This window comes from Carcharhinus amblyrhynchos, chromosome 17 (genome assembly GCF_965287045.1).
Source record: "Carcharhinus amblyrhynchos chromosome 17, sCarAmb.v2.hapA, whole genome shotgun sequence".
Taxonomy (NCBI): domain Eukaryota; kingdom Metazoa; phylum Chordata; class Chondrichthyes; order Carcharhiniformes; family Carcharhinidae; genus Carcharhinus; species Carcharhinus amblyrhynchos.
The window spans coordinates 16859347-16885823 of NC_137340.1; the positions used below are offsets into that span (position 1 = coordinate 16859347).

General features: G+C 41.3%; 1 protein-coding gene across 4 annotated transcripts in view; it reads left to right on the top strand.

Moving 5' to 3' along the window:
• ide (insulin-degrading enzyme) overlaps positions 1–25916 on the top strand; it is a 123098-nt gene extending 97182 nt beyond the window's left edge. For all 4 annotated transcript variants that reach the window (XM_080205563.1, XM_080205566.1, XM_080205564.1 and 1 more), the window contains 3 exons: positions 3782–3854; positions 12944–13011; positions 22908–25916. In XM_080205563.1, the coding sequence (XP_080061689.1) occupies positions 3782–3854; positions 12944–13011; positions 22908–23003 (237 nt within the window). In that variant the 3' untranslated portion in view covers positions 23004–25916. The remainder of the gene's footprint in view (positions 1–3781; positions 3855–12943; positions 13012–22907) is intronic.
• Positions 25917–26477: the final 561 nt, after the last annotated feature.

Below are 26477 nucleotides of genomic sequence, written 5' to 3' on the forward strand. Positions count from 1 at the left end.
ATGCAGCTTACCTTGTACCAAGTTGCAGTTCTCTGAAATACACAAGTGTCTTTTGAAGGGAATTTCACTTGGATGGATTGTAAGGTCTTCATGAAACAAAGCTATACCACATTTCTTTTCATGCTTTAAATGAAATGCACATGACATCTGTCATTTTGAACCATGGCTGCATTAGTTACAACAGCTGGTATTTAGCAATTCTGTAAAAAGACCTTTATCATTAATTCAGTGCATAACCTTTGCAGCAAATTTGATGTTTAATCTAACATGGCTGTCGTGTAGTGTTAATATAATTTTTTTTTGTAGACTGTGTGACACTACAATATTTTGCCCCAAATGACATAATGGTTTCTAATTTATTCTTATCAGGAAATGGTTTAATATGTATTCAGATGCAAATATAACAGATTGCACATTAATGAAAGATGAAAATATAAAAATGACTCGAGCTGTTACCTAGCAACAACAGGAAACCTTGACGCAAAATTCAGTTTGAATATACACGTTCATGTCTTGGAGCTCATGAGCTTTAGTAAAAAATTAGATGGATTGTGTTTGAATGTAATTCCTTGTGTGTCATCAGTGAATAGTGTTGAATTCTTTTAAGTCAAAATCTGTTCTTACAGGGATTAACTTCCACAGTATCTTGTCATCAAAATGTACCCAGTCTGAGTCATAGTAGCTGTTGATGTGTTGGCTCTCGATGTCATTTTGAATTTTTGTTTATCATAATTTCACTGTAAATGCAGCATCGCTTGCTGATTCCCTTTTTTCTTCTACATTTCCTTCTCCCCCTACCAAACATTGCTGCTGTTCACTGCAGTACGCTTGTCTGTACAGCTATTCTTTTGCCAGTTCACAGAAAGTACTGGCAGAGGGAATTGATTTGCTTTTCAAAGATTCACAGCGCGTCACTGACGTTGTCCAGTGGTTTATCTACACCCATACTGGATTGTTGCCAGGTCTCATCAATGCCGCAAAGGAGCTGCATTTGAGAATCTGCTGTTTGCCACATCCACACTGGTTGTTATTTTGGAGCTTGACTTTGCCAGATGGCCTACAGTTCTTATGTTGACACTTTTGCAAGATAGTGAGAGTGTGCTTGCCACTTACCCAAAAGATGATACATGTTTGTGTTAATTCATCAGGCAGAGTAACTGATGTCAGGCAGATAAAATGCAGTTAATTATATTGTTCCATTTGTCATTTTTCTAATGTGCAAGATGTGCACAAATATATCACGAAGGTGGTTCATTAAACAATGATTCGAACCTTGCCAAAAAGGCTAGAGTGCATAATTATGGATTGCATAATTAACCTTTTTGAATAACTCTGGGTAAGAGCGTACTGTGGAATTTCCTCAACACACAGGATTACAAATAATCTTCATCTTCATATTTTTGATGCCAATCACTGATATATGGAGTTGAGCAGGAATTAATAGTTCCATTAAAGCAAAATTTGAAGTCTCCATTGAGACAGAGTTCCCCTTTCATTTACTCAACACTCTCACATATAAGAATTGCTATAATCCCAGCAGGTGGGCAGCATGTAGCAGGAGTTCACTACTGCCACACAGTGCCACGGACCTGGATTTGATTCTGGCCTTAGGTGACTATCTGTCTGTCTCTGGTGTTTGCATGTTAACCCTGTGTACATGGATTTCCTCTGGGTGCTCTGGTTTCCTTCCACAGTCCAAAGATGTGCAGATTAAGTAGATTGGCTATGCTAAATTGCCCCTTGGTGTCCAAAGATGTGCAAGTTAGATGGATTAGCCAGGGTACGTGTAGAGGGTTATGGGGATAGGGCAGAGGGGAGGGCCTGTGAGACTTGGTGTTAATTCTTCACCCTTCCCCCTCCTCCCAGCAATACTGACCAGCATGTTGAGGGGGGAAATGGGTGGGGGGGTCCTGGTGCCACTCTGCATTCAGGATCAGTGATGTGGAGATGTGGTGTTGGACTGGGGTAAACACAGTAAGAAGTCTCTCAACACCAGGTTAAAGTCCAACCAGTTTATTTAATAGTAAACCCACAAGCTTTCGGAAATGCTGTTCGTTCATCAGCTGTGTGGAAAGTTCTGATCAGAGAAGGGCATATAACGGTGCACACGGTTTACAGAATACTGATTAGAATGTGAGTCTTTGCTGATCTCTGCTGATAGATCAGTGGCAGCATAGCACTCAGTGCTATGTTGCCAACCTCTCCAGCAGGAATATGCCCCAGCCACGGATTTTCAGCATGGATTTTTGAGGCAATACGTGATGCATAGTGTGGGAGATTCATTTTGAAAATCCAGCTTTTAAAAAACAATAGGAGTTACTCCCGTTCCTTTGCAAATTCAACATTTTTTTGTGCTGCTGACTTCAAGATCCAAGCCAGTAAGGTAAAAGATAATGAATCCTAATGTTTAGTGTCACAAGTAGGCTTACGTTGAAGTTACTGTGAAAATCCCCAAGTTGCCACATTTCAGCGCCTGTTCAGATACACCTGAGGGAGAATTTAGCACCTAACCAGTGTGTCTTTTGGACTGTGGGAGGAAACCGGAGCACACAGAGAAAACACACGCAGACACCAGGGGAACGTGCAAACTGTACACAGACGATGACTCTGGCGCTGTGAGGCAGCAGTGCTAACCACTGTGTGCCATTCTGGCCACTATGTTTAGTTTTCCCTCTTACATGAGCACTCCTTATGGCTGCATTGCAGATGAACAGAAGATGCTGCACTAATATATATGACCAGGTAAAACTAAATTCAAACAGTGACTCAGACTGATGGTGAGGTGACCCTTTTTGAGTCGGTCAGTAGGAGGCTCATATAGATCCAAAATGCTACTTTTTTTGTCCTACGGTTGCTGAGTTTATCCAGCATTTTTGGTTTTTATTTGAGTTCATTTGATTGGATGGAGGTTATAACCATACTTTTTAGAGACATGTTACGGAATGGAAAAGAAGAAAATCCCTTATAACTAACTAGTGGAAGTGTGTTGGGCCAGATGCTTTGACCTTGTCCACAACTGTGATTCTCTGGTTCTGCTGCAGTGCACAGAGATTTGACCAAGCATCAAATTCTCAGTTGTCACCAGCAGCAGCGTGTGAAGAGCTAGAGAATTCTAGCCATGTTGTTTTGATGAGTGTTGTTTGTACACTTTAATCAGTAATCTGCTTGGCCCCAAATCAAACAACAAACTGACACCACACACTTGTAATTCATTTCAACATCCACTGCATTTATCTATTCGTTCATAGGATTTGGACTTGAACTGGACAGAGCTTCCTCCATGTCTCATATCTCGACTGGAAATGTATATCGCCATACCTTCATTGCTGAAAATAGAATTGTGGAACTCCCTACTTGACAGTATTTTGAAGTACCTTTCACCACACATACTACAGAGCTTCAAAAAGATGCCCTCGCTCCCACCTTGAGAGCAATATATCTTGGTCTTGCCAGAGATGTTCACATCCTGTGAATGAATAAATTAATCTTGTTGTAGACCCTCTGATTAAAAAATTGCAATACTGATATCTAATGAAGGGCTTGCATCAGTGACAAAAAGTGGTTTTAAGAATATAGGACGTGGTTTCTTAGTGCCCAATATGCAGATAGTCTTGGCAGAAATAGTGTTGTGCAAACACATTTTATTCTTTTGAGATAAATTTATCTCAATCAGTTCAAAGCCCATTTTGAAGACTTAAATCCGTTTTCGAGCACAGATGATTTCTTTTCACAAAGTTTATCATGATGTAACCAGTTATTTAACAGCTTTTTTTATTTGCAGGAACTCTTGGCTGTTGATGGTTCCAGACGACGCAAAGTCTCTGTACATGTTCTGTCCCGGGATATGGATTCCTGTGAGTATCTTCAGTGTTGAAATTGTATTCCAAAATTTGAGATTTTAAAACATTGAAAATAAGTGTTTCATTCCAGGTGTGATTTTATTGTCACTTTTATCAAAACAAACTTTATTTTAATCAGTACAGTTTAACTATAGTGAATGAATTAGCTTAAACTTGGCCAATTGAAATATTTAAACGTGACAAGATTAAGTTCTCAATTGCTAAACCTATCTTTATTCGTTCTGATTCGAGCAATATTCCCTTTAAATTTAAACTCCAAAATCAGTTAGCAAAACAACACAGGCTTACGTACTTTTACTTGTTAATCCCAGAGCCTTTGAACACCTCTGTAGAGAGAGGCTTGTCTTCTAAAACTTGAAATAGCAATCACCAGAAAGAGACAGACACCTCTTGCCTTTGTCAGGGCCATGAGAAAATACTTGCTCCACCCATTAGCATATGACTCATAAGAACATAAGACTCTGCTCTTGCCAATCAACATAATCAAAACTCAACATTGAAACCCCAGGGGAAAAACCAGAAACAAATAAAAATGCATTGACTTGGATTAAAACAAACACCCCAATATCTAGGGCCACTTACTAGTCTGCATTCTCAGCATGTGAGCTGCCTGCTACAGACAAATTGGCACCATGTAAACAGAGCTGAATTTTAAACGTAACGCCTTACAAGAAACCTGATATAAATACATTTCTTAAAAATGCAGTATCATCACACCATATTCCTACATGCTCCTGATACTCCTTGACACTGTTAGAGTCTAGAAATCTGTTTATTATATTCAGTGACTTGGCCTCCACAGCCTTCTGTGGTAGAGAACTCCAAAGGTTCACAGCTCTGAGTGAAGTTTCTCCTCATTTCAGTCCTAAATGGCCTAACCCACATCCTGAAATTGAGTCCTTATTCTAGACCTTCACCCAGCCAGCAGAAACAACATCCATTCATCCAGCTCTCAGAATTTTATGTTTCAGTTGGATCTCCTCTGTTCTTCTAAATTCCAGTGAATACAGGCCCAATTAACCCAATCTCTCCTTGTACAACAATCCTGCCATCCTAGGAACCAGTCTGGTGAACCTTTACTGCATTCTATGGCAAGTATATCCTTTTCAAAAGGGAGACCAAATCTGCACACAATACTCCAAGTATGGTCTCACTACCAAGGCCCAGTTCAGCTGCAGTAAGTTATCCTAGTTCCTATACTCCAGTCCTCTTGCAGTGAAGATCAACATGCCATTTGTTTTATTAACTGCTTGCTGTACCTGCTTGCTTGCTCTCTAACTGGTTACAGAGACACCCAGGTCCTTCAGTATGTCAACACTCCCGAATCTATCAGTAATTAAATAATGCTGTGCCATTTTGTTTCCCTATCTGAAGTGAATAACTTCACGTTTATCCACATTATATGCTGCATTTGCCATATATTTGCTCAACTTGTCTGAGTTGCCTTGAAATCTCTTAGCACTCCAGATTCCCATCAAGTTTTGTGTCATCAGCAAACTTGGAAATTTTACTTTTGATTTCCCCCCATCCAAATCATTGAAGTATGTTGTGAATAGCTGAGGTCCAAGCGCTGATCCCTGCGGGACCCCACTAGTCATCACCTGCTACTTCAAAAAAAGACACATTTATTCCCAATCTGTTTCCTGACTGCTAATCAGTTCTCAATCAAAACCAATATATTGCCCCCAATCCTATGCGCTTTAACTTTGCGCACCAACCTCGTGGAATTTCTATCAAAAGCCTTCTGAAAATTCAAAAGCGCCACATCGAGGTTCTTACGTTTTTTGCTAGTTGTGTCCTCAAAAACAAAAACTGCAGTAGCTTTGTCAAATGTGATTACCATTCCATAAATTCATGTTTACTTTGTCTAATCTTGTTGACATTTTCTAAGTGTCCTGTTATCACATCATTTATAATAAACTCCAGCATTTTCCCTCCTACTGATAAGCTAACTGGTCTGTAATTCAGTTTTTTTCCCCTCCCTTTTTTAAACGATTGGTTTACTTTTACCACCCTCCAATCTTCCAGAACTGTTTCGGAATTTACATAATTTTGGAAGATGACAATCACTGTCCATAGCCACCATAACCTACTTTTCCTAGCAGTTTCAGATGATTCCTCTTTGAATCTAATACTATTTTTAATTTATTTGGTTAGCCATGGTTGTACCACTTTTCCTGGTGTGTTTTTGCGCTAGAAAGGAATGGATAGCTGTTGCAATATGTTCCTCAAATTTTAGTTATTGCCTGTCAACCATCATGCCTTTTAATTAAGTGCTCCAATCTATCTTGGCCTGCTCGTGCCTTATACCTTTTGTAGTTTCCATTTAGTTTTAGGACCCTCGTTTCAAATCAGGCTTCTTGGTCACTGTTACCGAAACAGCTCCACACAAGATTATTAATTAACCTCTCCTCATGGCATAATAGCAAATCTAAGAAAGCATATTTGCTAGTTGGTTCCTGACAACACTTCTGCACGCTCCTGATTTCATCTCCCACAATATTGTTGCTAATTTTGTTTACTCAATCTGACATGTAGATTGAAAGCACCCATGATTACTGTAGCACCCTTCTTGCATGCGTTTCAAATTTCCTGTTTAATGCCATCCCCTATCTTATCACTACTGTTTGGAGGCCTCCAGACAATTCCCATGTTTTTCACCCCTTGTTGCTTCCTAATTCCACTCAGATTGACTCTACATCTAGATTTTCTAAGCTAATACCCTCACTCAGAATTGCACTGATTTCATCCTTAACTAACAACACCTCCCTTTCCTCTTTGCCTGCCCTTCCTAACTATCAAGGTACCCTAGGATATTTGATTCCGAGCCTTAGTCACCCTGCAGCCACATTTCTGTAATTGCAATCATAGCTATATTTAAATCAATATACACTGTTAATTTGTCTCCTGTATTGCAAATGCAATGCACTTACAGGCAGTACTTTTAGATTTGTCCTTAACGCTTTTACACACCTTTTTTTTTGTATTAGGGCCTATTTGCTGCCAGCCCATTTCCTCTGCTTTCCACGTCTGCTTTCTACTTTATAGTCTTTCATTTCTATCTTTGTTTCCCTCACTTGTGTCTCCCTAGTTAGGTTCCCACCTCCCTGTCCCTGTAGTTTAAAACCTCCCCAGTAGCACTAGTAAGTACCCCTCCTGAGGACATTGATCCCGGCCCTACTGAGTGCAACCTTTCCAGCTTGTATAGGTTCTGCCTTTCCCCAGAATTGGTCAGCAATCCAAATCTCTCCTCTCCTACATCTCTCCAGCCATGCATTCATCGGGTCTGTTCTCTTATTTGTGCTCTTGCCAGCATGTGGCATTGGGAATAATCCTGAGATTACTACCTTTTTCAGGTCCTGTTTATTTCCTAGCTCTGCCATATATTCTGTTCCCAGAACCTCATCCCTCTTGCGTTGTTGGTAGCAATATGGACAGCAATGTCTGGCTGCTCACCCTTAATGTTCTGCAGTTGCTCAATGACATCCTTGATCCTGGCACGAGGAAAGCAACATAACCTGGTGTCACTTCCGTGACCATAGAAATATCTGTCTAATTTACAATAGAATCCCACATCATCATTGTTCGTCCCCCTTGCCCATGCACTCATGGTGCACAGAAGACCCAGTTCTTGCTGCATTACCCTGAGAAACTAACTCCCCCAGCAGTGTTCAAAATGGATCCTGCAATACCTAATTTTTGCTCCATCTGGTGGTCACCCACTCCTTTTTTGCCTGTACACCCTTCACCCTAGGTATGGCCATTTAATTGTACATGTGACCCTTGGTGATTTCATCCTTGCATATGCTCCACACTGACTCCAATCACAGGTCCAGCTCAAATGTTGAGTAACTGAAGGCACTTACTGCACACATTAGCCCCCTGGACACTGGAAGGTTCCCCTAACTTCCCACATTGCATGAGGAGCATGCCAAATGGCTAAGCTTCCCTTCCATGGCTTACCCTTAAATTACTCCATTTATTTTTACTTCCTCTAGTTCAGGGAATATTAAAGGCACTAGTAGGACAGCAGGTCCTACATATAAGGCTGCCACTCTTCTTTCTAGGGAAAGGGTCACTTCATTCCCACAGTCTCCAAACTTCAACCATAGCTGTCTCCTGCAGTCCGAAGTTGCACTCCAGTGCAGACCTTTATTAATTGAATTTAAATTTGTGGGGTTTGAATCCACATCCCCAAGGCATTAGACTGTGTCTCTGAATTACTAGTCCAGTGGCATTACCACTACACCCCCCACCTCCTTTTAAGAATATTTGATATTGCCACTCCAACAATCGCATTTGTGTTTTTTTGCATAAAATGGCCTCCAGCAAAAATTGTTTACTTGTATTACATCAGACAGATGTTCAAACTTTTCATCATTGAATATTTTTTATTTGGATGTAATTTTTAAAAATAATTTCAGTTACAGGAAATGTAATCTCAGTCTATTGGCCACCATTCCAGATATAGCATGAAAATTAAAGGCCAGAACCTATAAATCCAGTGTAGACTCTTTGCAAATATCATCTCCTGCCCTATGTCTGAATGCAGCAAAGTGTTAACCTTGCTCTGACTGGGTTAATTTTTACACCATATGATTATCCACGTACAAGTATTAAATTGTTGGTGTTGGTTTGATTAGCCAAAAGTTTAACTGATACATGGAATTGAAAATTTTACTCTGCTGCAAAGTGTTTTCAGATAGGGGACAGGGCAGAGGTGCTTTCATCTAGATTTGACCAGACCTATATTGATTGCCCGTCATGTTGCATGTCAAAGAAATCAGATAAAGGAGAGGTCCTATCTTCCCCATGTCATTTCTTTGCTCCTTGAGTCTGTTTTTCGGCTAGTGATAAAAAGCAGTATAGAAAGCTATTAATTGGCAAAAAGAATTGTAATAAGAGTATGAAAATTGAGACAATAGTGGTCAGTTTAATTTCTGCTGATTTTGATGTCAAACCTCAATACAAACAAGTGTGCTCACTCATGTATGCAATTTCACTTATTTCACATTTTAAAAGACATTTTTAGCACTCCATTTGAGATAATGGGCTGGGCCCAACACATCCTAGATACGTTTACACTTTAAATGTTAGAATGGTGTGCATTTGAGAAGTGTAGCAGAGGGCTTGGCTGCTACACAAGTGGTTTTTATAGCTCCCAAACAGGATGGAATAGCAGGTTTTCTCATGTAGTAAGTGATCAGAGATTAACCACTACTTGAAGATTTTCTGTCTAGATGGTACAGTCTGCAATCTATTAGTGAGGAAAATCAAGATCTTGCCAAGTCCTGAAGACAGTCCATTTGGGTATTACACTTTGTTGCCCACTATCTAGCTAAGTGATAGCATAACCCACAAAGAGCCTTCAGTTTAAGAACATAAGAAATAGGAGCAGGAGTAGGCCATCTAGCCCTTCGAGCCTGCCCCGCCATTCAGTAAGATCATGGCTGATCTGAAGTGGCTCAGTTCCACTTTCCCGCTTTCTCCCCGTAACCCTTAATTCCCTTGCCTACCAAAAACTTATCTACCCATGTCTTAAATATATTTAGCGAGGTAGCCTCCACCACTTCAACAGGCAGAGAATTCCAGAGATTCACCACCCTTTGAGTGAAGAAGTTCCTCCTCAACTCCGTTCTAAACTGCACCCCCCCGCCCCCAAATCTTCAGACTGTGCCCTCTAGTCCTGCTGTCCTTTCTGAGCTGGAAGAATCTATCTACCTCTACCCTATCCATCCCCTTCATTATCTTATATGTCTCTATAAGATCCCCCCTCATCCTTCTAAACGCCAATGAGTACAAACACAGTCTATCCAGCCTCTCCTCGTAGTTCAACCCCCTCATCTCCGGTATCAGCCTAGTGAACCACCTCTGCACTCCTTCCAAGGCCAAAATATCCCTGCGCAAGTGCGGCGACCAAAACTGCACACAGTACTCCAGCTGTGGCCTCACCAGTGCCCTGTACAGCTGCAGCAAGACCTCCCTGCTTTTATATTCTATCCCCCTTGCTATAAAGGCCAGCATCCCATTTGCCTTTCTGATCACCTGCAGACTGGGTTTTTGCAACTCATGCACAAGGACCCCCAGGTCCCTTTGCACCATAGCATGCTGCAGCTTTTGGCTCTTTTAAATAGTAATCCCTCCTACTATTATTCCTGCCAAAGTGGATAACCTCACACTTGCTAACATTGTACTCCATCTGCCAGGTCCTCGCCCACTCGCTTAGCCTATCTGGATCCCTCTGCAGACTTTCCACACCCTCTGCACAATTTGTTTTTCCACTCGTCTTTGTGTCATCAGCAAATTTCAACACCCTACACTCAGCCCCCTCCTCCAGATCATCTATATAAATGGTAAATAGTTGAGGCCCCAGCACCAATCCCTGCGGCACTCCACTAGTCACCAACCGCCAATCAGAATAGTTTATGGAGAATGTACGCTAACAGAAGCTGCTAGTGGCACTGAACACACCTGCATCGCAGATGTATAATCTGTAACAAAGGCTTATGTTCCATGTAATTTCTCTTTCCATTTTTGGTCACCAATGTTTTCATCTCCTGTGCTTATGATTTATTTTTTGAAAAAAAAATGTACTTCCTGACTTTGAACCCAAGTCCCTAACTACAAACTCAAAATGTTTCTGTACTTCATGTAAAAACATTGAAACTAGAGTGTTAGAGTAAAATGTTTTATAGACAGACCTGGACATTTTAGCTAAAATGTCCCTTTCCAAAATACATATTTATAGCTCCCTCTATTCAAGCATGAACAGGTCCCTATCTCCTGTGAACTGGAACATGTGCATTTTTCTGCATTGTGATTGGATTCACTCACTGAACCTTGCTCAATCTAAGGGAAGATGCTAGCCCTCAGCAGAGAAAAATTGATCCTACAACTTCAGAGTTCTCATGCATGGTCAAGCCTGTGCAATCACACTTTTAATGTAATGCTGGTGCACATATCCTGACATTATAAAATTAGGCTTCTTGTAATAGTATGCTGCCATCACTAGTTTGCCTGTTTGAAGAAGCAGTAGACATTATTGCAGAGACGAGCCGGCTAACCCATTTTGTCTGTTCGGGTAATAATAGCTTTTCACTTGGATCTATCTATTGTAATGACATTTCCCTGTTTTCCCCGTTACCATTTTGTTTTAAAATACTTATCCAGTATCCTTTTGAAATTATATTTCTTGTGATGAAGCATTTCATGATCATCAGAACTGCTGGAAAATACATTTCTTAAATTTCTCTTTCAATCTTCCATGCGTGACCTGAGCCAACCGGCAGGACTTTCTAGTCCTGATTGTCCAGAGGCCAGAATTCCCACACGGGGTCAACAGACCATTTTGCTGCTTTGGCCAGTAATGTGACATATCTACCCCTCTTAACATTCTTTTAGCCCTGCTTTCTTCCCCAGAACCTAAAATCTAGCCACGTGGATAGATAGCTATTTCTAGTACTGATTCAATTTACTCAGCAAGTATTCATCCAGAGGGACTAGGGTGGCACAGTGATTTTAACACTGCTATTTCTGCACCAGGGACCTGGGTTCAATTCCGACCTCGGGTGACTTTGTTTGGTGTTTGCATGTTCTTCCTGTGTCTGTGTGGGTTTCCTCGTTCCTGGCGCTCCAGTTTCCTCCCGCAATAAATGCTGGCCTGGCCAGCAAAGACCTTATTCCACAAAAGAATAAAAAGAATGGACTTTGGTGAAGTTTAAACATCAACTGTTGCAGATCCTGTACTGAGAACATTATTAATAGGTTTTTGCATCGGTCTTTGGTTCTTCAATTAAGAACATAAGAAATAGGAGCAGGAGTAGGCCATCTAGCCCTTCGAGCCTGCCCCGCCATTCAATAAGATCATGGCTGATCTGTCGTGTCTCAGTTCCACATTCCCGCCCTCTCTCCATAACCCTTAATCCCCTCGCTTATCAAAAACCCATCAACCCGCATCTTAAAAATATTTAGCGAGGCAGCCTCCACCACTTCAACGGGCAGAGAATTCCAGAGATTCACCACCCTTTGAGTGAAGAAGTTCCTCCTCAATTCCATTCTAAACCGCCCCCCCCTTATCTTGAGGCTGTGCCCCCTAGTCCTACTGTCCTTTCTGAGCAGGAAGAGCTTCTCCACCTCTATCCTATCCATCCCATTCATCATCTTATATGTCTCAATGAGATCTCCCCTCATTCTTCTAAATTCTAACGAGTACAAGCCTAGTTTATTCAGCCTCTCCTCATAGCTCAACCCCCTCAACACCGGTATCAGCCTAGTAAACCTCCTCTGCACTCCCTCTAAGGCTAAAATACCCTTGCGTAAGTACGGCACCCAAAACTGCACACAGTACTCCAGCTGCGGCCTCACCAATGCCCTATACAGCCGCAGCAAGACCTCCCTACTTTTATATTCAATCCCCCTCGCTATGAAGGCCAGCATCCCATTAGCCTTCCTGACCACCTGCTGCACCTGCAAGCTGGATTTTTGTGACTCATGCACAAGGACCCCGAGGTCCCTCTGCACCGTCGCCTGCTGCAGTTTTTCGCCCCGTAAGTAATAGTCCTTCCTACCATTCTTCCTACCAAAGTGGACCACCTCACACTTGCCAACATTAAATTCCATTTGCCATTTCCTGGCCCATTCGTCCAGCCTATCTAGATCCTTCTGCAGACTCTCCACACCCTCCACGCAATTTGCCGTTCCACTAATCTTGGTGTCATCAGCAAATTTCGACACCATACACTCGGTTCCCTCCTCCAGATCATCTATATAAATGGTAAATAGCTGAGCCCCAGCACCGACCCCTGGGGCACTCCACTAGTCACCAACCGCCAATCTGAATAGTACCCATTAACCCCCACTCTCTGCCTCCTATTTGATTAAAATCTTAAATATAAAACAATGCAGAGCTGATGACCCTGTATATTTAATTTTTGCATGAAAGTTAGCATTTAATAATAGTACATGAAGGCAGTCGATTCATTTTAATCAAATGTTACAATGATCTGTCCAGTTAAAAGAAATGGGTTTAAGAAAGGAGGTGTTTTTCTAAATGCTAATCATTCACAAATGACTTGTAATTTTAGGCCCGTTTGTTGAACAAGCTCCACATCTAAATGATGTCAACCTGACTCCTGCACCACCTTTGCCCCAGGTAAGTGAGATTATTGATCCCATTGACTTCCTTCTTCACTTCAGCCAGTAAGTTGCTGAATTGACCAATGAATAAATAAATAGTTTATGTTCCTTTTTTAGTTTTGAAGTCTTAACACTATTCTTTAAAATGACCTTCCATTTGTTTGTATTTTCTATTGTATCCCATAGTTATTTAAAGTTGTGTACAGTGCCAAAGCTACAGTATTGTCGAGCTTTAACCATTGCCAATTATTATATATTTGTTTTAACAGAAACCAGAGATCCTAATTAGAAAGCCATGAAAATCAAAAGCACTCAGTATTTTACAACAAGATTCCAATTACATTTTTCAACATTATTAGGACCAGGTGTAGGCCATTCAGCCCTGCTTGGCCAATTTATTAGATTATGGTTGATGCCTCAAATCCATTTACCTGCCTTTTTTCCATATATCTTGATACCGTGTCCAACAGAGCTCTGTTGTTATCGGACCTGAAAATTCTAATTAGCCTAACACAGATTTTCCTCAGTGGGGGAAATTCCAGCTTTTATTATCTTTTCATGTGGAACAAAAACTGCTTCATGATTTCACACCTAACTGGTCTAGATATAATTTTGAGATTGTTGTCTGTGATTTCTTCATGATGTGGGTATGCCGGCATTGGACTGGCGTAAACACAGTAAAAAGTCTGACAACACCAGGTTTTAGTCCAACCTATTTATTTGATAATATACTCACAAGCTTTCGGGGTTAGCCCCTTCGTCAGGTGAATGGAGAGTTCTGGCCTCCCAGAACTCTCCATTCACCTGACGAAGGGGCTAACCCCGAAAGCTTGTGAGTATATTATCAAATAAATAGGTTGGACTAAAACCTGGTGTTGTCAGACTTTTTACTGTGATTTCTTCACCAGAGGAATACTTTGTCCTCTTCAAATCTCTTTGAATGGACCCCCACCCCCAAAAAACTTCTCAGCAGTGAAGTCAGCAGTCCAAAGATGTGCCAGTTAGGTTGATTGGCCACGGTAAATTGACTGTTAGTGCCAGGGAAATTAGCAGGGTAAATATGGGTTACAGGGATAGTGCCTGGGTGGGATTGTGGTTGGTGTAGACTCAGTGGACTGAATGGCTCCTTCTGCACTGTAGGGATTCAATGATGAACAATCCTTTTTAATTTTTCCTTCATGCTGCTATGCCATTTTACTGGTGTATAAATTACTATCCCCTGTTTTACAAGATTGATCTCCCCCCATCCCACAAAAAAATCCATGGATGAGATGACAGTCCAAAGATTTGCTGCAGTATTTCTAGCATTGCCGCTCTGAAATGCACGATGGTTGTTTCAAAATGATGCTTTGGATCCCTGCCTCTGGATTAATTTCTTGGCTTCAACTTAGTGTTTCACTAATGTTTTGAGGAGGCGAAGGCTGTTGGCTGCTGTAGCATAAGGGAAAAAAATTCCATCCGTTTCTATACTTCTGGAACTCAACTGCTGAGTTTTGCTTTCTAAAATGAATTTGCCATGGTTCTTTAGAAAAAAAGCATTTACTTTCTGTTCCACCACTCCTAGTAATCTATTCCCCATTTCTATCACACTCTGACTGAAATGATGTTCAGATTTTCTTTCATTTCCCAACCTTTTAACTTCTTGCTTGATTGAACCCTGTGCCAACACATGGATCTCCTTTCTCCAGGTCCCTGTGTAGTTTAAAAAAAAACTCCCTTCAGTGTAGCCCTCATCAGTATTGAGTTTTAGTGTCACAAGTAGGCTTACGTTAACATTGCAGTGAAGTTACTGTGAAAATCCCTTAGTCGCCACACTTGGTACCTGTTCAGGTACACGGAGAGAGAACTTTGAATAGGCAATGCATCTAACTAGCATGTCTTTCAGACTGTAGGAGAAAACCAGAGCACCTGGAGGAAGCCCATGCAGACTCCGCACAGACACTGATTGAAGCTGGGAATTAAACCTGGCATTGAGGCTGTAGGCTGACTAGCCATCCAGTCGGGTGCAAAGTGGACAATCTTTGCTCATAACCTAGCCCTCTGAATTCAGAAAACAACCTTGTATTCCTATTTTGGACTAGCCCCCTACCAAGTAGCTATTTTCCTGTAAATTAGAACCAAAATTGAGCACAGGTACAGTTTGACCAATGTCAGAAATAACTTTCCAAATTGCTTATTTACTTTCTTGACCACCTGTGAATACTGAACATTTCAATGACCTCTATCAGTTCTCCTTTATCTTTTGCCTGCTGTTACCACGTTACCGTTCGATTCTCACTTTTGCCGAATGTAATGACATTATACTTGTGCCACTTTTCTGTTTTGACCTAATGTGTTCGGATCTTTTGAGCTGAACTGCTTTGCAAGCTTTAGTTAAAAACCATCTTTATAGTTTTTCCACGTTAACTAGTCTTCTCCTATTATTCTCTTGACGCAGCATTTGAGTCCCTCAATCTAATTTTAAACTGGTTTTGTTCATTCCTCGTAATAACAAGCATTGCAATCACTAATGTCCCAATTTTACTACTTCAACTTGGCTTATTACTGTTTCCATTAGTTGAAAACAAATCCAATATTGTTTTGCCTGCATGAGTTCCCTGACTTGCTTAAGAAAAGATTCTTCAAGTACTTTGAATAAAATCCCTTGTGCATACAGATTAACCCCATTATAAATCCCAAAGGTGAGAAAGATTAAAGTTCTTTTAAGATTACAATTGAGGCCTCAGTAATGAGCTTTTTAAGCCCTCCAACAGCAGTACATCCACTCCCTTTACTTTGCAGTGACCTGTAGCCTATTCTTACCAGGATATCTCTTGCACTTGCTATTTTTAAATCAACTTGGAAATTCTACTCCATTCCCTAGTTCCCCTTCCCCAGTGATGGTTAAATTTTCAGTCTTGCCTGACTCCATGTGACTTCCCATTCTTTATTTTTCCTAAAGTATATTTCCTTGCAAGTCTGTTCTTCAGTTTTCCTTAACTCCTGAGAAATCTGAATTATATTTAATTTCAGGTTAATTAATTTTATTTCTTGCACTGTCATCCATTTCTGTCTGCTTGAGTGTCTCACTCTATCACAACAAACATAACTTCTTGCAAAGTATATTCCAGATGCTTTTCTTCCTTCAATTTTAGTGATCAGTTTGCTTCATGGGATGCAGTTGGTAATCTATGCCGCTGTTTTCTAAAGAGGATCCACATTCAATATAGCCCTCATCCCATGAGCTTACTACCCACAATCACCAACCCGAAGTCCACCTCCCCTGGGGATTTCCTATCAAGACAGTAACAGGGTAGTCTGCATCTTTGGTGGAAGTCAAAAAAAAAGGTTGTTAAAGTCCCAGGACTTGGAATCACTTTGCCAGATTATCTGTACTTTTTTTTAATTTAGTACCATCCACAAATTCTGTTTAAGTGAGCATTTCAGGCTAGGCCATCTCTAATGTCCCATGAGAAGGTGTTTGTGAGCTGCATTCTTGGAACAGTGGCAGTCATTGTGGTGTAGGTACGCCCACAGTTCTGTTAGGAAGGGAGTTCCAGGATTTTCATTTGGTGACTGAAGAAATGGTATTATAGTTCTGAGTCAGGAGAATGTGTCACTCGGAGGCAATGGAGTTCTCTGTCCTTGTCCTTCCAGAAGGTAGAGGTTACATGTTTGGACAGTGCTGTAGAAAGAACTTTTGAGGTGTTGCGATGCATCTTGTCGATGGTACATGCTACTGCCATTGTATGTCACCGATGGAGAAGATAAATGTTTACAGTGATGGATGGGTTGCCAATCAAGCGGCTGCTTCGTCCTGACTGGTGTCAAGCTGCTTGAGTTTTGTTGGAGCTTCCCTCGTCTGGACAAATGGAAAATACTCCATCACACTCCTGACATACCTTCAAGATAAGGGACAAGCTTAAAGGAGTCAGGAAGTGAGTTACTTGATAGAGTTTCCAGCCTCTGACCAGCTTTTAAAGCGACAGTTTTTATGTGGCGTATCCTATTCAGAATAACAGATGTGTGGAGTATAGGGCTAACGGTAGGACTCTGAATAGTGTGGATGAACAGAGGGATCTAGGTGTATGTGTACGTAGATCCCTGAAAGTTGGGAATCAAGTAGATAGGGTTGTTAGGAAGGCATACGGTGTCTTGGCGTTTATTGGTAGGGGGATTGAATTTAGGAGCCGCAGCGTCATGTTGCAACTGTACAAGACTCTGGTGCGGCCGCACTTGGAGTATTGTGTGCAGTTCTGGTCCCCACATTATAGGAAGGATGTGGAGGCTTTGGAGAGAGTGCAGAGGAGGTTTACCAGGATGTTGCCTGGTATGGAGGGGAGGTCCTATGAGGAGAGACTGAGGGTTTTGAGGTTGTTTTCGTTAGAAAGAAGGCGGCTAAGAGGGGACCTTATTGAAACATATAAGATGATTAGAGGTTTAGATAGGGTGGACAGTGATAGCCTTTTTCCTCGGATGGAGAATGCTAGCACAAGGGGGCATAGCTTTAAATTAAGGGGTGGTAGTTATAGGACGGATGTCAGGGGTAGGTTCTTTACCCAGAGGGTGGTGAGGGATTGGAATGCCCTGCCTGCTGCAGTTGTAAATGCGTCTAGTTTGGGGGCGTTTCAGAGATCCGTGGATAGGTTTATGGATGGAAAGGGTTTGGTTTAGGTTAGAGGGTCATTGCTTTTCAACTGGTCGGCAGAACATAAGAACATAAGAAATAGGAGCAGGAGTAGGCCATCTAGCCCTTCGAGTCTTTTTTGAGCGGGAAGAGTCTCTCCACCTCTATCCTATCCATCCCATTCATCATCTTATACGTCTCAATGAGATCTCCCCTCATTCTTCTAAACTCTAACGAGTACAAGCCTAGTTTATTCAGCCTCTCCTCATAGCTCAATCCCCTCAACTCCGGTATCAGCCTAGTAAACCTCCTCTGCACTCCCTCCAGGGCCAAAATATCCTTGCGCAGGTGCGGCGCCCAAAACTGCACACAGTACTCCAGCTGCGGCCTCACCAATGCCCTATACAGCTGCAGCAAGACCTCCCTACTTTTATATTCAATCCCCCTCGCTATGAAGGCCAGCATCCCATTCGCCTTCCTGACCACCTGCTGCACCTGCAAGCTGGGTTTTTGCGACTCATGCACAAGGACCCCGAGGTCCCTGTGCACCGTCGCCTGCTGCAGTTTTTCGCCACGTAAGTAATAGTCCTTCCTACCATTCTTCCTACCAAAGTGGACCACCTCACACTTGCCAACATTAAATTCCATTTGCCATTTCCTGGCCCATTCGCCCAGCCTATCTAGATCCTTCTGCAGACTCTCCACACCCTCCGCACAATTTGCCTTTCCCCCAATCTTGGTGTCATCAGCAAATTTCGACACCCTGCACTCGGTTCCCTCCTCCAGATCATCTATATAAATGGTAAATAGCTGAGGCCCCAGCACCGACCCCTGGGGCACCCCACTAGTCACCAACCGCCAATCCGAATAGCACCCATTGACCCCCACTCTCTGCCTCCTATTTGACAACCAATCCTCTATCCACGCTAACACCCTACCCCCAACTCCATGTCCCCTGACCTTCTGCAATAACCTCTTGTGAGGTACCTTGTCAAACGCCTTCTGAAAATCCAGAAAGACCACATCCACCGGCTCTCCTCTATCCACTGCCCTAGACACATCCTCATAGAACTCCAGTAAATTTGTCAGACACGACTTCCCTTTAATGAAACCGTGTTGCGTCCGCCCTATCAAGCAATTCCCTTCAAGATGCCTCGCAATTTCCTCCTTAATGACGGATTCTAACATTTTACCTACCACAGACGTTAAACTAACCGGCCTATAATTCCCCGCCTTTTGCCTGGCACCCTTCTTAAACAACGGCGTAACATTAGCCGTTTTCCAATCTTCCGGCACTTCCCCGGACTCCAGCGACGTCTGGAAAGTAACCACCAAGGCATCCACTATCACCTCCGCCATTTCTTTCAGAACCCTCGGATGCATTCCATCCGGTCCTGGGGACTTGTCCACAATCAGCCCCTCCAGTCTGTCGAGCACCACCTCTCTAGTAACAGTAATGTCATTAAGACCCTCCATTCCTACCACCTTTCCATCGCTAACACCCGGCAAATTATTCACGTCCTCCTCCGTGAAGACAGAAACAAAAAAGTTATTCAAGACCTTAGCCATATCCCCATCCCCTACCACTAGCTCCCCTTTCTCATCCTCTAAAGGACCAACGTTCACCCTAGCCAACCTCTTCCTTTTTATATATTTATAAAAACTCTTGCTATCCTTTTTTATATTAAGTGCTAGCCCAGCCTCATAGCTTCTCCTACCCTCCTTTATCAACTTCTTTGTCAATCTTTGTTGACATTTAAACCTTTCCCAATCCTCTTCTTGCCCACTGCTCTTAGCTACTCTAAATTCCTCCACTTTTAATTTAACACTTTCCTTCACCTCCTTCGTTATCCACGGCTTATTACCTCTCTTCCTACTGTCCTTTTTAACCATTGGAATAAATTTCTGCTGAGCACCAAGAAAGATCTCCTTAAAGATCCTCCACTGCTCCTCAGCAGACCTACCTTCCAACGCACTCCCCCAGTCCACATTCGCCAATTCTTCTCTCATCCTACCATACTCCCCTCTATTCAAACAAAGGACGTGTGTCCGGGAACCCACTTTCTCCTCCTCCATCTGCACCAGAAACTCCACCATACAATGATCACTCTCTCCAAGAGGATCCTTCACCGCAAGGTCCCTAATTCTACCCGCCTCATTACATAGCACCAGATCCAAGATAGCTCGCTCCCTCGTCGGCTCCAACACACACTGTTCAAGGAAATTATCCCGGCAGCATTCCAAGAACTCCTCCTCGAGCCCACCTCGTCCAACATGGGTCGACCAATCAATATGCAGATTGAAATCTCCCATAACTACTGCCGTCCCATTCCTGCACGCCGCACTTATTTGCGTGTTAACAGCCCGCCCCACCTCCAGATCATTATTCGGGGGCCTATAGACGACACCCACCAGCGTCTTCCTCCCTTTGCTGTTCCTAATCTCCACCCACAACGATTCCACGTTCTGCTCTTTGGCTCCGATATCATCCCTTGCTACCACCCTGATGCTATCCTTAATCAGCAGAGCTACGCCACCCCCTCTTTCCTCCTGCCTATCCTTCCTAAACACTTGATAGCCCTGTACATTCATCTCCCAGTCCCTGTCACCTTGCAGCCACGTCTCTGTAATGGCCACCAGATCGTATCCATTTGTGTCGATCTGCGCCACCAGCTCATCCACTTTATTCCGAATGCTTCGTGCATTCAGATAAAGCGCTTTCATCCCAGCCTTCACCTGGACCCTATTTGCCGTAACGCCACCAATTGGGACATCCTTGGCCTCTTCCCTTACCTGTACCCTATCCTTAACTTTAGACCTCGTAGCGTCACCTACCCTCGCACCCTCCCCCCCCCTAATTAGTTTAAAGCCCTGTCTACATCGTGGGCCAAAGGGCCTGTTCTGCGCTGTATTCAGTGATAGCCCCAGGATGTTGGTGAGGGGGGATTTAGCAATGCTAATGCTATTGAATAGTGCGGGGAGGTTGTTGGAGATGGCTGTTGTTTTGCACTAATGAGGTGTTGGCCCAGGCCTGAATATTGTCATGGTCTTGCTCCATATGGACAAGGAGGAGTCACAAGTGGTGCTGAACATTATACAATCGTCAGCAAATATTCTGACCTCCTGATAGAGGGAAGGTCATTGAAGCAGCTGAAGATGGTTGGGCTTGAGGAACTCCTGCAGTAATGTCCTGGGACTGAGATGATTGACCCCCAACAACCACAATCATCTCCTTAGTGCTATGTCTGACTCTGTAAGCAGTGTGGCCGCGGATTGAACCAGACCGTATGCAGCATAATCCTATTTGATCCTCTGCTTCCAGCCTTATCATGTGCGTCACAAAGACCACTTCTCTGCATTTCTACTTCAGCTCATCTGCTGTTGAAACACTCATCCATGCTTTTGTTCTGTCTAGACTATTATTCTAATGTTGGCTGATCACTCCATAAGCTTCAGTTTTATTCACCCATCACTCTGTCCTTTGTGGCTTACCTTGACTCCTAGAATTTAAATGTTGATTTGAAAATTCTCATCCTCATGCTTAAATCCTGGTTGTGCCTCTGGCCCTCCATATCCTTAACCACCTCCAGCCCTACTCAAACTCTAGCTCCTTCTCCATCTGCTCCTCCTTTTGTCCCATCATTAGTAACTGAATTTCAGCTGTCTTAACACTGCAGTTACCACCTTTTTAACCACATCCACCTCTTCTTTTAACCCACCTCTTTTTGGCCAAGCTCTAATATTTCCAATCCTCCTCGAGCTCAGTATCTAATTTTTGTTGCTTCTCTGAAGTGGCTTGGGATGTTTTTGACATGCTGTATAAAAATAAGTTTCTGTTAAATCAATCCCATATCACTCTACTTTCTGATGGGTGCTGTGTTCTCTGAAGTGTCGAGCCATCAATATGGCTTATCACTAACCAAACCCAGTCATATTCTTATTTGAAATCACATCAGAGGCTGGTAATTCTGTAGCAAGCAACTTGCCTCTTGACTCCCCAAAATGCCTGGTTCAGTGCAGCTTCCGGAACACTAAGTTGATCACCGTTCAGGACACAGCAGCCCACTTGTTTGGCACCTCATGCACCACCTTTAAACTTTCACTGTCTCCACCAGCTATGCACTACATCAATTCACCAAAGCTCCTTCAACAGCAACCTACAACCTCTACCACCTAGAAGAACAGGGTGGCAGGGGCATGGGAACACCACCTGCAAGTTCCTCTTCCATTCTCCCACCATCCTGACTAGGAATTGTTACTTTGTATTAAAAATTGTGTGACCCTCATTGTCACTGGACCAAAGTCCTGAAACAACTTTTCTACCAGCACTGTGGGTGTACTTGCACCATATAGACTGCAGCAATTCAAAAACCACCACCTTAAAAGCAATTAGGAGTAGATAAGAAATACTGGCCTTGCCAGTAAAGTTCGTATCCCATAAATAATTTAAGAAAAACAACTCTCCTCAGAAGGTTTAATTGTCAACTAGCAAAATGATTTGGAGCCTAATTTAAATAATACGTGCACCAGTTAGTTCATCCAACAAAAACAGTCGGCTAAATCCTTATCAAATGACTGCGCATTGAAAGAATGGCAGGAATGTTGGCTAATCGGGACTTTTGATATGGAGGAAGGTGGAAGTGATTGGCAGCTTTTTGGATTTGGGATTTGAAATTAGGAAATTCAAAATAGTCTGAAATAAAGGAGTAGTATTCAAAATATTTTTCACTGACTGCCTGAGGTGGGGGCGGGGGGAACATCTTGATTACCACAATAATGAAAAATGACTGCATTTAAAATGTCACAAAGCAGACGGTGATAATTCATGCTTGGTGAAAAACATCCATGTTGTATTCAGCTCTACTACCACAAAGAACAACTAGGAACTAAATTGCTCTACAATGTTGAGAATAATTAAACAATAGGGGCTCAATGTTAGTCTCACCCAAAATGTAAACTGCAACTTACTACAACGCTGGACATTTGACGCTCAGAGAGAGCAATCATTAGTTTCATGTTGAGTGTTGATGGAGCTTGGAATACTTTGCTACAAGGGCTGGCACACATCATTGCATCTTTTAAGGAAAAATATTAGATAAGTATTTGAGGTAGAGGGAGATATGTGGAAAGTAAGCATGACACTGGAACTGGTGTGGGTTGCTTGAGCAAAAGAGCTGGCATGAACATAATGGGCAGATGGCCGCACACTATTATAATTGTTTGTGTTCTAGGTGTATGGGTTTGTGGGTTCTTTGTTTTATTTTTATGCATGCTAATTGAATAATCTGACACTTTCTTTGTTTCAGCCAACCATAATTGAAGACGTGACTGTGTTCAAGCGCAGTCTACCACTCTTTCCACTAGCAAAACCTCAGATCAATTTTATGGCTGCAAAACTTTGAGATTATGGAATGCTGACTCTAAAGGAAGAAAACCTGAATGACCATATCCATTCTACCAGGGCTGGGGTGGGGAGGGGCACAATCTTTCATCCAAGATCACTTATTTTAAATGAACTCTTCACAGCTAGGAGTGTACAAAGTTAACTAGTTCTGCGTACTTCTGCCTGTTAATGGTTCAACTAGTTGAGTGACATTTTAAAATTACTTGTCCATAGAAATGTCATACATAAAATTGGAATTCTACAAAACACTAATGTATAAACCAGTGAAATTACACTGTAATATATTTGAGACAAATTTCTTTTGTGATAGAGCACGAGCCTTATAATTGGTAACTATACCATGTTTTTAATCTTCTATACAGGTTTTGTAGTTTTGACATTTTATGTGCTCATACAACTGGTAGTAAAATGCTGGAAACTTTGTTATTTTCTTTTCATCTCAAACCACTTTCTACCACATTGCATAGTTAAAACACCAGAGAATTCAGATGTTAAATCTTCTAAGACTGTATAATTTCAAAATGAATTTGGATTTGTTTTGCATGGAGCCAGTTACCTTTCTTTTTTAGGAAGTTTTTTTTTCAGGAAGTCAGATGACCATGTTTACACAGTGCTACTAAAGCAGAGTAGATTGATAAACTGCTGCTGACAACAGGAAGCCAGGCCAGACAACTGGCTTACTCAGACAGTGTTTAAAAACATGTCAAAAATGATCCATGTTGAGAAATATTAGTATTTCAGGTTTCTCCCCAGTAAAACTGGAAGATTTTAAAATCCATTCGTTGCACTACTAAAGTTCAGTTACAGGGGATAGGACATTAATTTTGTATTTTAAATATGTTTATATTATAATAGCAAAAGAAATGATCCAAAAATTGGATTGATTCCATACAAAACAAATTTGTTGTTTCCATTTACTTTTGTGCCTCCAATAACTTCAATATTCTTCAACATTCAAAAAAAACCAATTTAATACATATCCCCAAACTTATGTCGAATTATGCACCACTGCTTAAAACATAATAATTAGGGAATAATTTTGAAGACCAAGTCCATAGGATAATATGCAAGGGGCCATTCTGGGCAGCATAATGGACTCCTGGATTGCATGTAGCTGAAGCAGAAGAATATATTGAGTATTAGCACCAGGATGGTGTTGCAACCTTGAACATCGAACTATTTTGACTTCAAGCTATGCTGGTCTGTATCTTAGTAGCTCAATGATACCAACATGAATGTCAGTAATATGATAGATGTATAATATGACTGAGAACTGATTATTCACTGTTGTACACATTTGCACTATATTAAGCAAAAAGTGACCAGGATAGGCAGAACTAAAGCAAAATAAGACTACCGATTTTTAAGGCCTAACCATGTTACATAGAAGAGTGATCGGCGTGGTCATTGCTGTATTTTTGCATCAGGGAGCATCTAACAGCTAATCATTCCAAACCCTGAATATTCAACAGTTGTAAATCATGATAGCCCCCTTATTTGTTGCCTACCACAAAGTTGCTTGGGTGAAATTGAAAAGTATACAGTTCTTTAGGCTTATTTATGAAGACTATTTGATCAAGTCTGAAAGTTCACAACCTCAATAAAGTCTGAGGTATTGCTACTGAAAGCCATCGTTAATTTCAGATGAAGTGTGTACTGTACTTGACATTTAGTACAATGTCGATTTTATACAAGGTACCCATGCTTGTATTTAAATTGAGAGGTTGTTTTAACCAGCATATTTATGACCAAACTGTTAGTTTTCTATTTAGTTTGGTGTTACTAGAGTTTAAGAATTATCTGTTTGTAACAAGCATTTGGTTAGCAACAGAAAAAAAACCAAAAGTTTTGCCTCTGGAAAAACTGACCAAATCACGGCAGCTACCTATTTTCTCACCCCTTTTACAATGGATGTATGTGATAACATTCGGTTTTAGGATTTTTGTGTCTAAAGTAATATTCAAATGAACCCTCTCTCAGTATTTTTTACTTTTTTTCAACTTCCCTCCCACTCACCCACAAAAGGGCCTCCTTCTGTTTTGTGCAGTAGTACTACAATATTTCAGAAGGGCACATCACCTTGGAATAGTGATCCTGCAGAATCTTCTGTGAAATCATGGCTGAATAGTTGGGAAAAAATTGATTTAATATTGTCTTCAGGTCAGTCAGTCTTAATTTGTACAATTTTGTGATTTCTGCATTTCCTAATATGTTGGATAAAATTGGAGACATCAGCCCTGCAGTATTAGAACTCAAAACTTGTATACATTTCTTATCCATTTCACTTGTAAAGGTGACCTAGGATTTTTTTTAAAAAAAATCCTATCTTCTTCCAAACCTTTTAGATGATAAGGTGATAGTTGTACATAGATATTATAGTCTACAATATTTTTGCAGGCTAATAACAACTTTTGCATTGTATATGCTGAATATCCAACTAAACTATTGGAAAACCTTAGCAGTAGTTTTGAAATTATTGGAGCACAATATATTGTTTGACAGCTAATTCTCTGGTCTAACAAAAAGTTATTTAACAAAAAAACCATGTTTTGCTGTGAAAGATGTTTTCTAGCAGGCTTGAATCCTTTGCAGTGTTACTTTTTTCTAGTTTCCAGCATTTTATGACTGTGTGTGACAGTGCAGTTTGACTCAGGCATATCCATGGATTCTGAAAAAATGGATCCAAAAATGCAGCTTTTTCAAGCAATAACAGCCAACAGAATATCAACAAATATTCAGTCTGTTTTTATGGCTTGTGAATAGATGTATCAAATTTTTGTTGATTGTGACAAATTACTTATACCAACATCATTTTGAGGGTTTTGGAACAGTTAACATAGAACTGGATGCAAATAGCATAGCTACTGTACACAAGGATGTTTCAGTTTGCAATAAAATAAATCTATGATCATCCTGTTATTGAGATATATTGTCCAGTTTTTCCACCTTTTTCTAATTAGCTGTCAGTACAGTTGAAACTTTGGTTGGTGTAAACCTGCCATTTGAAACACCAACTGTATAGGTGCAAAATTAAATCTTGAACTCGCTTCATTTCATAAAATGAAGAATCATTCTGGCATCTGGACATCCATGTATAAAGATTACAGATGTAAGACTTTGGAATTAAAATCGACCTTTTGGGTGAAGGAGCAAAGGGATCACAGTGATAAGACCATTATTTTTTAAAAAAAACAAAGTGCTATGCTATATAGTTCTAGAGGGATAGATCTGAAAAGTGAAGAAGGTATGCTAAAGTTGTACTGAACTTTGGTTAGACCACATTAGGAGGATTGGTGCAATATTGATCATATATAAAAGAGGTGGTGAAGAGGTACAAAAAAGGGCTTGCATGGATAATATCAGAAATGCTGGACTGGTCTCTCTTCGAGAAGGCTATGAGATATTTTAAATTGTGGGAGTGTTTGATAGCATAGGTATTGTTTTTTAATTGGGGTGGATGCATAACTGGAAA